The sequence below is a fragment of the Mustela nivalis genome (genome assembly GCF_964662115.1).
Source record: "Mustela nivalis genome assembly, chromosome: 20".
NCBI classification, from domain to species: Eukaryota; Metazoa; Chordata; class Mammalia; order Carnivora; family Mustelidae; genus Mustela; species Mustela nivalis.
In genome coordinates this window covers 28,630,613-28,646,669 of record NC_139039.1, presented here as the reverse complement: position 1 = coordinate 28,646,669, position 16,057 = coordinate 28,630,613, and the positions used below count along the sequence as shown (strand labels likewise).

At 40.4% G+C, this 16,057-nt stretch overlaps 1 protein-coding gene across 5 annotated transcripts in view; it reads left to right on the top strand.

Annotated features, from left to right (window-relative positions):
* Positions 1-16,057, top strand: part of TENM3 (teneurin transmembrane protein 3) — a 2,451,411-nt gene that overhangs the window by 2,332,470 nt on the left and 102,884 nt on the right. For all 5 annotated transcript variants that reach the window (XM_082715814.1, XM_082715812.1, XM_082715813.1 and 2 more), the window contains 5 exons: positions 1,464-1,678; positions 7,468-7,678; positions 8,452-8,553; positions 8,749-8,943; positions 10,132-10,332. In XM_082715814.1, the coding sequence (XP_082571940.1) occupies positions 1,464-1,678; positions 7,468-7,678; positions 8,452-8,553; positions 8,749-8,943; positions 10,132-10,332 (924 nt within the window). The remainder of the gene's footprint in view (positions 1-1,463; positions 1,679-7,467; positions 7,679-8,451; positions 8,554-8,748; positions 8,944-10,131; positions 10,333-16,057) is intronic.

Sequence of the window (16,057 nt, the reverse complement as noted above, 5' to 3'; positions counted from 1 at the left end):
TTAGCCACTAGCCTACAGTGATACCACCTTCTTCTGACCTGTAACTATATATGGCTTTAGATATCTGGTCCTTAAGCTCATCAAATTCATGTTGATGTTTTCCCAGCCATATAATTCGTTGCTTGATGGCAGAAACCATGGAAGCCAGGGTGGATAAGCAGACATTTCTATCACGTGTAGTCCTATGTCCCTGGTAAATGCTCAAACATGGATTCAATGTTAAACTAATAACTTTTCATACATAGAAAACTCTGTCCTCCTGTCATTAGAGTAAGATAGGTCACAAGTCTGTGATCGAAATTAAACCCTCCAACTTTCCAATTGACAACTCTGGAGGCTGTTTTGGAGTTGATGCTACATAATACTATGTAATACCTGAATTCATAGGAACATTAAAAAAATCATAGTAAGTCACCTTTGTGACTGTAAGTGGTTTGAATGGGCAGAGGAACATTTTCCAGTTTCATCCTGTCCCTCAGCCTTCATGGGCCTTCTCTGAATAAAAAACAATGTGCTTTTATTTCTATTTAAGGCCAATGGTAAAGCCTCCTCTATCACATGCCCTGTCCGAACCATGAGAAAGAACCTTAGCAAGAGGGAAGGAGGGGGAAATCAGACCCAAAAATATGAGTCTTGGATCTGTTTCCAAAAATCAGGAACTGGTAGAGACTTAGGGAGGACAGAGCTTTTGTTCCTTGGTTGAAGGTCATTGAAAGGGGTAAGGCAAGTACGCTTGGTGAGGCTATGAGTGAAACTAAGATGAGGGCCAAAAGAAAGAGAAACGTTATGACAGCCTGCCTCACTAATTTTGTGAGAATCTGAATTTTTCTCTCCCTCCCTCCCCCGCCTAATGTCCCCACTACCCGTTCTCTGCCTCCTTTCCAGCATCTTGAGTTTTTATTCACTGTAACGCAGAGTTCAGAGGGAACTACATGAATCCGTGCCATTGATTGGTTTTGTTGTTTGCTTAAAGATTGATTTGGAAATCTCCATAATCCATTCTGCCTTAATTTACACTTTGCAGTGCTATGGTACGTTTAGAAGGACTGATTAGTAACAGACTTAATCTCTCCCAAGAAATAACAAGACATATATTTGTAAGATAATTACGTTTCAAGTGATCAAGAAAGACGGTAGGTGTGAAGAGTTTCAGTAATAGGCGTACCTTGGGGGAAGTCAAAGGATTTTTACTTAAATATCTTAAAGAATGTGCTAAATCAGAATTCGTTGAACAACAGTAGCTCACAGAAAAGCTTTTAAAGTGAAAATTATATTGAAACCTTTCATTTATCAGAAGAAAGAATGCCTGAGCGTTTAGTGAAAAGAACTTTCTGAAAGGGAAAGCTATTTTGTTGTTTGAGGCTTTTTGCAGGGGGCGGGGGGGGGGGGAGGAGCAGGGAGGGTGTTAGTTGTTGCTGTTGTTTTAATTTTTCATCGTTTTTCAATGGATCTCTTCCATTCAGGAAAATTAGGTGGATTTACCCAAGAAAATAACACCATAGATTCTGGAGAACTTGATATTGGCCGAAGAGCGATTCAAGAGGTTCCTCCTGGGGTCTTCTGGAGATCCCAGCTCTTCATTGATCAGCCACAGTTTCTTAAATTCAATATCTCTCTTCAGAAGGATGCATTGATTGGAGTATATGGCCGAAAAGGCTTACCCCCTTCCCATACTCAGGTAAAAGTAAGCTTTGTTGTCAATAAAATGCAAACTTGCTAGTTTGCATTTTTAAAGTTATCCCGTTTCTGAAGTTCAGCTGTTTAAGGGTTGGCCCACTTTCGTATTGATCTTTTACAGTGAAAAGAATTTTGAATGTAGGTTACACTTGAGGTTTTCAAATTAGTAGGAAGAACGGCATTTTCTTCCTGACTTGCGTTAATCGTTATTGATGGACTAAAATGTACTAAAATTTGTGAGTAACTGAATGAATATCGAACATCATCTGAGCACCTAGGAAAACATCATGGATTTTCCAAGTGGTTTACAAAGATTCTGTGAGGATTTCAGAGGATCTTATTCTTTTCATGTAATACATGCACGTAGCATTTTCATCTCAAACATCGTATTCATGCTGTTGAAAATATATCGCATTTTTTCTACTTAATGCCAGACTTACAAGTAAAGAAATTATGGGAACATAAACATAAATAGAGTGACATGAACTTTATCAACTCAAGCCGCCATTTCCTCAGAAAAAGGGGCAAGAGAACTTCCGTAGATAACCAAGGCTGATCATCTATGTGTGGTTCTCAAAACAATTCAAATACCCTTCAGTCCTACATTCAAAGACCTTTAAAGTTGGTCCACTTGCATGAAAATTATGTCACAGTAACAGTCACAGAGAGCTGCTATCAGTAATTCTGTAGGCTTTTTCATAATCTAATACTGGATCAGGGTATTTACGTTGGAAACTGTGATTTAAAAGAGGTCCCATTATTCTAGTGCTTTGGTGGCTCAGTCAATTGGGCATCTGTGTTCCATTTGGGTTATGATCTCGGGGTCCTTGGATTGGGCCCCATGTTCAGACTCCCTGCTCAGTGGGGAACCTGCTTCTTTCTCTCCCTCTGCCTCTTTCCCCCTGCTTTTGCTCTCTCTCTCTCTCAAATAAATAAATAAAATCTTAAAAATAAAAAGAGGTTCCGTTATGTCGAAGAGAAATTATATGAATAACCTACTGTAACTTTGGAGCTCGGACTTTTCCTACGGTCAACTATTAGGTTAGTCACACAGGAATTCCAAAAATGTAATAAATGGTTAATTAACGCTGACAGTCGGATAAGCCTGAAGTTATACTTGATAACCAGTTTATTTACCCATAGAACTTCATGCAGATTTTAATTTGATTTATGAAATGCAAACTGGAGGATTTTCAGGTATGCTTTAAAGTATGCAATTTTCTGAGAAATGCTTTTTCTATTACCTAGGAATATAAGTTCTAAAGAAAAATTGATCATATACCAATAAAAGAGACCTATCTTTAAAGAAAGAGGAGAAAGAAACTTAAACGTGCTTTCTTTTATGTCACCATAGATCAGAGGAAGTTTCGTATACATGTATAAATTATAAGCAGTGAAATCTTTGAATATCATGCTTTGGTACATTCATTTTTCTGATAACATTTTTCATATCTACATTATTAAAGTAAATGCCTTTGATCCTTGAACATTAAATACTCCCCATTGCGGGGGCACCTGGGTGGCTCAGTTGGTTAAACTTCTGCCTTCGGCTCAGGTCATGATCCCAGGGTCCTGGGATCAAGCCCCACATCAGGCTTCCTGCTCAGCGGGAAGCCTGTTTCTCCCTCACCATCTGCCTGCTGCCCCCCGCCACCGCTTGTGCTCTCTTTCTCTCTGTCAAATAAATAAGTTAAAAATCTTTAACAGTAAATAAATACTCCCCATCGTGTGCCCGTGTCCAGTTTAAACTTCTGATTGCAGTTATGTTTGACACCTGTTTATGTCGTAGGTGACACAGAGCACGAAATAATAACCAGATTGTCTTAAGTAGAAGTGGATCTCTCTAACTTCTCTGAAAGCAGAGAGATTGCATTTATATCAATGGTCCAGTGAAAGAGAGAAAAATTAACTTTTTCACTGGACCCAGATACATGTTTAAATCACTTTTTTTTATAACTGAAGAAATATACCTCTGACGCTAATTGGCACAACAGTGAGCACAGAACCTATACATTCCAGAAAATAAATTCAAAAAGAAAATTGTTGCATACTTTAAAGATTTATTTAAAGATTTAGGGTTGACTCTTTCCAAGTTCTATAAACCATATTAGATTAGGGAAATAAAAAGTGTGGTTTCAGGTTTTCCCATAATTCTTCTGGTATTTAAATACAATATACATGATATCCACTTTTCCTTCCTTCTACAATATATGTGTTTAACTAGATGAAGGCTTTTCTGAATCTCCACAGTTATTAGCGTTCCTTCCTCTGGTTTATTCAAGATCAGCAGAGCAAACAACTGTTTCTGAGTTCCATGTTTAAACATGAAATATGCCATAAAGCGGCCCAAATTGAACATTTCTCTGTTTCTGGGGAACGTTAAATAAATCAACCTGAAATAATTAAAATCGGCCAGCCATTCAGAATAGTCACTTGAGTTTTAAAAGTCTTTGTGACCCTTTGTAAAACTGTCCATTTGATTGTTGCCAAGGAATCAATTGACTTTCTTCTCCCTGATGCCCAGTTCATTCTCCTGGACAGTTAGAAGCCTGAGGAAGCAATTTAACGCTTTACAGTTAACAGTGTACTGACTATCATTTAAGTACGTTTGCATGAAGGTTGCTTCCGGATGGTAGCTGGAGACCTGAGTTCTGAACGCATACACCCCTACCACTCTTTGACCTTGTGACCCTGAACAAATCACTTCACTTCTCTGCATCTGTGTCTGTCCAGAAAATGAAACTGTTGGATCAGATGATGTCTAAAAATCTCTCCTTCCTCTGTATGTCAATGATTTACAGCAAGACCATGCCACCACCACAAAGTTGATTTAAAAATGGGACCCCTGGGGGGCTCAGTGGATTAAGCACCTGCCTTAGGCGCAGGTCATGATCTCAGGGTCCTAGGATCGAGTCCCTCATCAGGCTCCCCACTCAGTGCTTGTCCTTCTGCCCCTGCTTGTATGCTCTCTTTCTCACTCTCTCTTTCTCTCAAATTAATAAATAAAATCTTTAAAAGGAAATACAGTTAAGTATTCATAGATTCTGAGTTTTCATCCTTTTTTTAAAGATTTTATGTATTTATTTATTTATTTATGAGAGTGAACGAGTCGGAGGCAGAGGGAGAGGGAGAATCAGACTCCTTACTGAGTGGGGAACCCATGTGGACCCTGACTGAGATCATGACCTGAGCCACCCAGATGCCCTAGTTCTCATCCTTTTAATAACTGAATTGAGTTAAGCATATGGAGATAGCTTAACTGCTCAGAAATGAACCAGCAGGATAGCTTTATCAAGTCTAACTTTTGTTTCATGATCACTTCCCCAAAGTGGTGAGACTGAATGTTATCTGAAAAATAGCTGAAGATCCTAAGACTTGCCCCCACAAAAAAAATCCATGTCTCTACCTAATGAATAGGCATTACGAAGTAAAGCCAGTAGCCCAAGTCTGTTCATAAGTGGAGAACTTTTCGCCTGGAGAACAAAGGTTTTAAGTATTTTTGTTCTGTATCATTTGTTTACTTAATGTAGATGTAGGCTTAGGGTTAAAGAGAGGACTTGTCCTTAGATATTTGAATAGCCCTCCTGAAGGCCAGTGTGAAGTGCCCTCCAGGAGAGCCTAGGCAGATTCTCAGCAACTGTGGCCTCCCCACCCCACCACTTCCCCCCAACCCCACTACCCTCCCTCTAGACCCTGCAAGCCCAGCCTCATTTTATTGTTCACAGTGTGATGCAAATGGTGATTCCCACAATGAAGGTGGGGAGTTTGAAAGACCAGTTAAATCTCCAAGTTTCCTCCCTTTCAGTCTTTCAGTTACTGAGTTTAATATCAGAGGAGAAAAATGTTTATATGCAAAGGAGCCATAAAAAGAAACTTCTCCCTGCTTCTTTGCCATGCTAATATAAATATTTAAATCTGATGAGAAAATGGCTTATTTGAGATACAGTCACCTTTAGAAAATGCTGCATTCATTTTCCTCTGATAATTTTGGAATACAATTCCAGTGAAAATTTTGCAGGTTAAATATCCACACTAGTGATTATTTTCATCCTTGTAAGATAGAAATGAAGAAAAGTTACTGAATGCTAACCAAGTTATGACTTTTTTGTGTGTATTTCTCATCACTACCTGATGTCATGAGATAGTTTTACTACACAAAAAAGTAACCAAAAAATGCTTTTACATTTAAATAAAAACTTTAATATGTTGGAAACTGAATCAGATATTCTAAATTCTGTCCAGTAGTAATGTTAGAAGTCTGTAATCATTTCGGTGGTGACACATTTAATCATGAATCTTGGAATCCCGATGGTTGATTTTATTCCAGTTTGATCGTATTAAGGGATTCATATAATAAACTTCTCTTCCAACAGAGCTCTGATAAAATTCCATTTCAGAAATCTATCAGAAAGTAGAGTATTGGTAATTCACAGAGATAGTGCTATAACCTTATATATATATCACTATAGCGTATTTTTCACCCTCAGGAATAACGTAAAACCGGGTAAGAGTCTATAGAAACTGAATCACTCTACTTTTAAGGAACTTTTGTTCAACAAGTTTATTAAAACCATGTTGGAAAGTCTTGGCAGCGTCTTTCAAACTCACTGCGTTATCTCTGGTTACAGAGCCTTACTCTTAGCGGTCATCTTCTGTATTTTTAATGATCTTTAAATCCTCCAGTTGCATTCTAGGCTACCCCATGCTCATGACTGATCTTCCTAAACCAAAAATTAAGCTTAATGACATCAGCTTCATCATAAGAACTGGGCAGAGTTCCTGCCATCCCCTCAGAACCCTTCTGTTGTTGCATTTTCGGGAGTGGTGAATTATTCTGGACTTGAATTTTTTGGCCAGTACAGAGATGTACAGGCATCTTGATATTGGTTTTTAGTTTCACCATAACTAAGGACAAAGCCATGGGTTTGTCCCTGGTGCCTGGGATGGTAACATCATGGTCACTGAGAGGAGCACGGTGAGTGGTAGGAAAGACCTGAGCTTCCTTACAAACCAACTCCACCACTTAGGAGGGATCAAACCCTCCTTGAGCCCCTCAGGGGTTGGTTTCCTTCATCCTTACAGTGGAAATACCAATGCCATCCTAGAAAGGTGGCCACGAGGATTCAGTATTCAGTATTGAGTATTCAGTAAGGATACAGTACTTATCGTGACAGTTGTTACCACACACAGATTAAGTAGGAGACGACCTGAAGAGAGGATCTCCCAGTCTAGAATTAGGTTGCCAGATTTGAAATGTTACTGGCTCGTGGTTGTATCCACACACGGCCTGCACTCATTCAACTCTTTATCAGTTGCTAGGTTTAGCTCTATCTCTGGAAACCGATCACCCACTAAGGGGAAAATGGTTTGTGAAGTTTGTACACGACAGCAGCGTGCAGTGGGCAGAGTTAGATCATGGTGTCTGGAAATGCTCTCCGTAGAGGGACCTGTCCATCAGGAACCATTTCCAGACGCTGTCTTTTTTTTTTGTCTTTTAAGATTTTATATTTATTTGACAGGGAGAGAGATCACAAGTAGGCAGAGAGCCAGGTAGACAGAGAGGAGGAAGCAGGCTCCCTGCTTAACAGAGAGCCCGATGTGGGGCTTGATCCAAGGACCCTGAGATCATGACCTGAGCCAAAGGCAGAGGCTTCAACCGACTGAGCCACCCAGGCAACCCTTGGAGACTTCAGAACAAAAAAATAAAATAAAATAAGTAAACAAAGCGAGAAGGAGCTGCAACTGAAATGCGGCCAGGCACTAAACCTCTGTCCTTGTCCTGCCCCTCAGTATGACTTTGTCGAGCTCCTGGATGGCAGCAGGTTGATCGCGAGAGAGCAGCGGAATCTGCTGGAGCCGGAGAGGGCAGGGCGGCAGGCGAGATCTGTCAGTCTGCACGAGGCTGGCTTTATCCAGTACTTGGATTCCGGAATCTGGCATCTGGCTTTTTACAATGACGGGAAGAACGCGGAGCAGGTGTCTTTTAATACCATCGTCATAGGTAAGAACGGTCTTCAAAGGCATCTTTTTCCCGGGCTGCAGCCTAAACAGGGAGTTGAATGGAAACTCGGTTGTCTTCTCTGATTGGTGTGACTCCTAGGTTGAAATGGGAGACATATTTTTAAATGGTTTATTTATGAATATGTGACATCCCGCGAAGCATTGGGAGGACCTGTTCTTTGGAAGCATCCTGGAGGACGGTGCTTCTTGAAAAACGTTAAAAAATCTGCACTTGTGGGGCGCCTGGGTGGCTCAGTGGGTTAAGCCGCTGCCTTCGGCTCAGGTCATGATCTCAGGGTCATGGGATAGAGTCCCGCATCAGGCTCTCTGCTTGGCAGGGAGCCTGCTTCCCTCTCTCTCTCTCTCTCTCTCTGCCTGCCTCTCCATCTACTTGTGATTTCTCTCTGTCAAATGAATAAATAAAATCTTAAAAAAATAATAAAATAAAAATATTTTTTTAAAAAAATCTGCATTTGTGACAAGCACTGGGTATTATAATGGACTAATGAAACATTGAACGCTCCATCAAAAACTAGGTTCTATACAGTGGCTAACTGAACATAACAAAAAAAAAAAAGAAAAAATCTGCATTTCAGATAATAGTGCTTTGCTTTTACTACTCGAATAATCTGAGGGCAAGGAATCCTTTTTTGGTGACGGAGCGGGCCATCCATCATTCCTTCCATGCTAAGCTAAAACAATCAAAAGGACACCGTTCACCTCATGCGAGGAGCAAGCCTTACCCTAAGTGTTCCTTTTCTCTCTTTTCTTCAGAGTCAGTGGTGGAATGCCCGCGAAATTGCCATGGAAATGGAGAGTGTGTTTCTGGAACTTGCCATTGTTTTCCGGGATTTTTAGGTCCGGATTGTTCCAGAGGTATGCATGTTAGAGCCTTTTCTTAAGCCACTAGAAATAAGCTGTAGAAAGATGAGGAAGGCAGAAAACCAGCAAGCCCAGAAAGGAACGGGGAGAAATCCTGCAAACTCCTCGTTCCGACCACGCGTCGCCTTTCTCTTGGGGTCTCGCCCGAGAAGGTGGCCGCTAATGCCTCTGTCCTGTCTTATTTCACAGCAGCCTGTCCGGTGTTGTGTAGTGGCAACGGGCAGTACTCCAAGGGCCGCTGCCTCTGCTTCAGCGGCTGGAAGGGCACCGAGTGCGACGTGCCCACCACGCAGTGCATCGACCCGCAGTGCGGGGGGCGTGGCATCTGCATCATGGGCTCCTGCGCCTGCAACTCGGGGTACAAAGGAGAGAACTGCGAAGAAGGTAAACGTGCCAGAATTTGCAGAAGCCCGTGCTTGGCTTCCGAAGGGGATGATCTTTGCAGTCTTCGCTCAGGCTGGTGCATGTGTTCACGTGCCTCCTCTTGGAAGCAACTTGGATCTCCTTAGTTAAGGCCGCATTGTTTTGTTCACATTTGAACCTATAAAAGGTGCAAATGCCAGAGATCCCCTTTGCTTTCACTTGGGTGAATCAGTCCTTTCCCCCCACCCCCCCACTCTGAGGAAAGAAGCAAACATTTGTGTCTTGAAACCAACAGTGGACTCTTGTTCTGTTCTGTTTCATTTTGTTTTGTTTATCTTCGCCTTTGGGGGTTTTTTGGTTTGGTTTGGTTTGGTTTTGGTTTTGGGTTTTTTGTTTTTGTTTTGTTTTTTACAGTTTTTCACACTGACGCCAGCTTGTAAGTCTAGCATTTTGGCGTCTTGAGGAAGAGATGTACTCACGCACATGATACACGAGTGGAAAAAAGTATGCCCTGGGCTTGTTCCATGACTGTATGTAATCATGATCATCAAGATGCTATACTGGAAAGTGCAGTTGAATTGTTTTCTTCCAAAAGCAGAAAAGCCCCATTTCCGTTCTTCAATCAAATTGATTTTATTGATCTGCCCACAGAAAGTAATGCAATTAAGTCTCTGGAATTAAATTTTCAGGCCATTGACCCTACAAGTGTAAAGTTTTATTGAGTCAAATTGCTAAATTAAATCTCGTCATCTAAAGCACATTAAAGTGAATTAAGAAGGATAGAGAGTATGCAACTCGTTTATTTCCCAAACAGTTTGAGGGTCCCATGCAGCTGCCGGGATTCAATGGTTGTGGATTAGGTCAGCCCAGACAATTCCGTTACAGAGGAGCCAATACTTATTACTATCTGATTAAGCAGAACAGAGAGCAATCGCCTGAAATCTCAGGAGCATATGTGTGTGTAATTCGTGAGAATTACGTATCCTTGCAAGTTTCCATTACCTAAATGGCATGATCCTGAATGCCGCATCGTATGATCCGTTTGCGTTTCCAGAAACGAGTTCTTGCAAATGGTAGGGAAAACGATGAGTCTCCAGAAGTTTCATATACACCAGACTGGGATTTAATTCCTTATCCTGCATGCACTACATATGTGATGCACCTTCTAGATTTAATTATGAAATTGCTCCTCTTTTCTGTCTACTCCAGCTGACTGTCTGGACCCCGGATGTTCCAATCACGGCGTTTGTATCCACGGGGAATGTCACTGCAGCCCGGGGTGGGGCGGTAGCAATTGTGAACTAGTGAAGACCATGTGTCCAGACCAGTGCTCTGGTCACGGAACGTATCTTCAGGAGAGCGGGTCCTGTACCTGTGACCCTAACTGGACTGGCCCAGACTGCTCAAACGGTAAGGCGCATAAGAGCAGGATGATTGGGTGCTTAATATTGTGTAGCTAAAGATGAAGATACTTTAATTTCTAAAAACACACTTATTATATTTAACAGATTTTATTAAAGTTATGATTTATAGAAATACATGCTCCACGTAATGAAATTCCATTGCCTTATAAGAAGGAACAGGCTAGGTCGATTCGTCATTAAAATTCCTCCTTTAGCAGCATGGTGAAGAATAATATTTCATTTGTGCGAAACACTCCGTCTTCCTAACTCTCAAGGCCTGTGTAGAGCTTGGGGATTTAAAAACACCCGTTATCTTGTAACAGAGGAGCCTCAGTTGAAAAAGTATTTGACACTGTAAGGCTAAGCAGGATCTCAAAAGAGAGTATAGATACAGATATTAGATGTGCAGAGCAGTCCAACACTGATTATTTTTTAATTATAATAGTATGTTTGTAATAAAAATGGCAGGTAGTAATTTTTTTCCCATCAGTCAGTTTGTTACTGAGTAGTAGCTCTGTGCATGGCATGGGGATGAGCTCCATGAGAGTAAAGAATCATTCTTACCCTCTAGGATAGCAGCTTGGCTTTCAAATCCGTGACCGTGACCCACAGCCTCAAACAGTTTTACACTGTGACCTCCTGTGCGTACACCCCTAGACCCACATAAGTGAAACAAAGCTTTACAAAGTGACACACACAGATACTTTTCTTCAAGTATATTCTATTTTTTTTTTTAAAATATTGGTTGTAGCCCATGAATTAACTCTATGACCACATTCTTCCCACAATGTGAAAAGGTGCTGTTCTAATCTAGAAGACTACAGTTTAATTGGGGAGATGAGATTGAGCACACATGAAATATTTAGAAGCCAATACATCTCAGTTTGATCTTTTATTGCATATCACATGGAATAATATGTAAATAAAATCAGCGTTCCGAGGAGCACTCCTGCCTTGATGCACATTGAAAGTTTTCAAGATTTTGTTTCACTTTCACTGCCTTCTTTTAAAGATGGAGGTTAGCGTGGGGATAGGAGGAGGTATTTTCTGATGAGGGGAAGAGCCTGAGAAAGTACTTCAGAGCACAGAGTCTGAGATCAGATGCTTGGGTTCATGTCCAACCTCTACTACTTACAGCTGTGAACTTGGGCAGACTACTGTATGTTTTAGTTTACCCATCTGTTAAATGGATTTAATCGGGGCCTTCTTTACAGAGGTGCTTTGGGAATTGCTTGAATTAATGTATATAAAGTACTTAGTTAAGTGAGTTATGCTTAGTCCAGAATAAATTCCAAACATAGCTGCTACCCCGACTGCTGCTACTATTATTACTACTATCACGACTACCGTCAACAAAAATACAGCTATGAAAATAATGTTCCCTATATGGGAGAATCAAGACAAAGTATTTGAAGGCCAAGGTTGGGTGGGGCCCAGTTTCAAGGAATGTAGCTTAGCAATGATAGTTCAGACAACAGAGAATGCACTCGTCATGAGGATGCACGCCCACCACTGTGATGAGAGCCGTATGTGGGAACTCCCCGGTTGACTCTGTGTCAGAGAGGGTGACCAGTCAGAATTTGATGGCTGGAAGGCAAGTCTGAGCTTTCACTTTCCCAGGGTGTGAAGTGCTGAGAGCGTGAATTCCTTTGGAGTTCATAGATGTGAAAAGGATGAATCTCAGGGCCATTTTAAAGGAGACCTAAGACAGAGCTTGGTGAAGAGACAGCACAGGAGTTGATGCGAAGAGCCCAGTGTCTGCAACCAGGATGGGCCGGGGCGATGGTCATGGCTCTGGAGATGACAGGGAAGCTAGGAGGAGGCGAGAGGCCAGGCAGGATGCAGGGGAGGTGATGGAGAGAGACAGGTAAGACATGGAGGAGAGGGTCCCTTCTGTATGGAAAAGTGGAGGAGGAGGAGAAACAGAAGAGGAAGAGGAGGGGAAGGAAGAGAAAGGAGAAAACAGAAGGACAAGGTCCCTTTAACACTGTTGAGTCCTGGCTTCAGGGAAGGGCGGCTGTCTGTCCTTTAGCCCATCCACACTGCATGCCTTCTTCTCTGAAGCCCTGTGTGTAACTGAGTGGTTAAGAGCAAGGAGTCTGGAGCCTGAGTTCAGGTCTTGGGTTGGCCATTCCCTAGGTCTATGGCATTCGATCAGCTATTTAAAATACTCTGTGCCTCGGTTTCTTTACCGGTAACATGGGGTCAATAATAGTGCTACCTTATACAATCATCCTAAGATGGAAATGAGTTAATTATGTGAAAAGCACTTAGAATAGTGCCTTATACATGGCAAGGACTTGGTCAGTATGACCCATTAATAGAAATGGTGGTGGTGATGGTGATCATAGCTTTGGAGGTAGAATCCTACAGGCTAATTTAGCCTCTACAGTTTGTCATCATATTCTCCATTGATTCGGAGGAGCTTCCACACGAAAGTACTGCTTGATTATGGTTCCCCCAATTGTGAGATTGCATTTATGAAATGCAAATTAGTTCATCTATGAGTATAATCTAACGGCATTAACCGAAGAGAAATCCCACTAGGCAGTGAATTAACACGCTTATTTTAAGAAGAAAAAAACGACTAGTATTTTGCAAATCCCTCTTCCCTGGCACTTTGAGAAACTTGGATGACATGCCTGCTACCCCCGAACCCTCATGGGCATGAGGGATGTGTGTGCCATTCTTCACCGACTGCAGACTGAGTCCTGGAAGCCCACACTAAAGACGGTTGTGAACAAGCTAAGCTGTGATATTGATGGAAAACTTCTGTTGCCACTCCCAGTAGATACCCTAGGTAAAGGGACAAAGGGACAAGTGATGCACTTTCTTCCTCACATAGTCACTCTCATTTCCCCTCTCTCCCCCTCCCTTCCTCCCTCTGCTTCTTCCCTCCTCCCCCCTCCTCCCTGTCTCCTTCCTTCTCTTCCTTCCTTTCCCCGACCTCCCTCATGTTGGGGCCATACATTTTTGGAGGCAGACAGGTTTATGTTTGTTATTGCTTCGTAGAAATACGAGGTGATTCACAAGAGCTTGGAGAACCAGAAACTTGTTAGAAAGTTCATAACCATTAGAAGAAAGACCACGTACAGAACAAATGAGAGTAGGGCGTGGGATTATAGAGGATCTTGAATGCCTCACTAAAGAGTTCTAGGAAATCCTCACTGCCCGACATTATCAAGTATAGGTGCAAGGCCTTACTTAAATAACACATTAACTTGTTTTGTCCTCTGTTCTTAAAAATGTATTTTATAATCACAAGCATCAGAATAGGCATTTCATTATTTCTGTTGAGTTTTTATTTCTCTTTATGTCTTCTATACAAAAAAAAAAAAAAAATGCATGCCACCAAAGGAAAAAAAAAAAAAGAAATCCAATTAAAATTTATAGATACAATTATTTTTATAGTAAAGCTACTTGGTTCAAGTCTCTTACGCTTCCATCAGTAAAATAAGCATAATAATTCTAGCTATAAAATAATACTGATTTGAAATATTGCCATTCTAATTTGTCTCCACAATTATCAGAGTAGGAAAGAAATAATGAAACAGCCCTTTCTGTTTCATATAGTGTTATTTAATACATTACCTGAATTATTTTACAAAGGATATCTGCAATTGACACTGTAGCTCAAAAGACAATTCAGCCTTGGGGCCCCCAGCTGACTCAGTCAATGGAGCATGTAACTTTTGACCTTGGGATTGTGAGTTTGAGCCCCCCACTGGATATAAAGATCAGTTAAAAAATTTTTTTAATAAAATTTTAAAAGATAATCCAGTCTTCTTCATAAAATAATACTGCCATGAATGGGGAAAAAAAAGTATAGATGTTAATTAAAAGATTAAACTGACTGCCAAAATCACCTATCATTATTTTACATATTTAGACTGATTATTTTTCATGCTGATATAATTACTTTGCCAGCTGAAAATCTAATTTTGCCGGTGTATAAAATGACTGCCTAGACATAGTGGGCAAAGATCTTCTTCCTGTGCATCTTTACACCCCCAGTACAAAGAGAAAAACATATTAAACTCTCAGTATAGAGAGTTGAATCATGAATACAGTACTCTTCTTGGAAGAAACTAATTAAGCACAGGCGGGAAAAAAAAAAGGACTTTATTAAACTTTGCTAGTAGCTGCAGAAAGACAGAAAACTTACTTGGAATTATCAGGGAAGATACCAAATATGCATTTATTCGCCCTCTGAAAATATCCTCGTTCGTGTGCCTGCAATTTATCCGCCTGTGGCACAGCTGTCATTTGAAGTTTACAGCAACATTGCTGGTCACTTACATTTGTGGCTGAAAGTTTACTAGCAGCATTATTAGGAATGTCTAACTCACTGAATCCCAAAGCAAAACACTTTACCAGCTCCATCTTTTGTTGTTATAGAAGTGACCTTCAGATATCCAAATTCAATAAGAGTAGATTCTCCACCTGCAGAAACATTTGGTTAAGCTGCAAAAAGAGAAGAAATGAATTATTTCCATCAGAAAGTTTAGAGGTTTGAAAGCAACAGAGCTTTCCTCTATCTTCATCAGCAGTTTGTCCATTAATTAGCCCTTCAACTCCACTTCAATTAAATTAACTCTAATTAATAAGTTCATTACAAAGATTGACGCACCTTGCTCAAAGCTAGTGTGCTAAACGCTGATAAACACCTTCACCCTAATGAAAAATTGATTAGATTGAATAAAAGGGGTACCTCAGAAAGAAACCTCTCTCTTCTGGAGCTGAGTTGACGTTCTGTGCGTCTGAAGTTAATCACCATCTTGGATCTCTTAATCAAAAATTTAATTCAAACGAGATGGAAAATGTGGCATGAGAAAACATAATACCACTTTCTTCCCGTTAATAGTCCTGGCTGTTGTTTATAAGAAATATTACAACTCTCACAGTGCCTTGATATAGTGTTTAAAATTCTGCAGGCCCAGAGACGGAATTAAAGTATCTGAGAAATGTTACTTGGGCAGCGAGCAGGGAAAACAGGAGCACATGATTATATAAACAGTTACTGTTTTTTTCTTGTAAAAACAAGGCTGCAGTCCATTTTCTGTTTTTAGAAATGCTTTCAGGTTTTTATTGTTCAGCATTTTTAATTTTTCAAGGAAACCAGAACCAAGCAGTGGTCTTACAATGGTAGAAAAAAAGAGGTCGTTGATTTTATTTAACTTTATATGTAAAAAGTAAAATATAAAATATCCTTCTGAATTCTTTCTAGAGATCAAAACTATCGTTACTGTTTTGAAGTCCTTTGGTCATTTCTAGTACCCAAAAGACTTACTTTTTCCACTGACAGACTCAGTAGTTACCTATATTTTAAAACTGGGTTTCCATTGTGGTTTGTATCTGTTCCATAGTACAAATTTACTGAGTAGGAAGAAAAACAATATATTTTATTTAACCAGCATGTGTGTGTATCAGACGCAAGCCGAAGTGGGTCCTAAAAAAGATTCTTTTTAATTAAAAGTTTCTGAATATTTTAGAAATTTAAACATTAGGAGTAAAAATAGTCCCTTTGCAATGCTTGCTATAGGGGTGAAACCCAACTTCTGTTAAATACCAGACATGCTTTGACACTGAAATATTCTATTAATTTTCTATTAACTTGATGCATGTGTTTGTATGTATGCCCTCAGCTGCCAAACGATACTCTGAGATATATTACCTGTGTATTTTCCTCTCTTTGTGAATGGTGTGTTCTGTTTTGTTAGTAACGTCTGTGT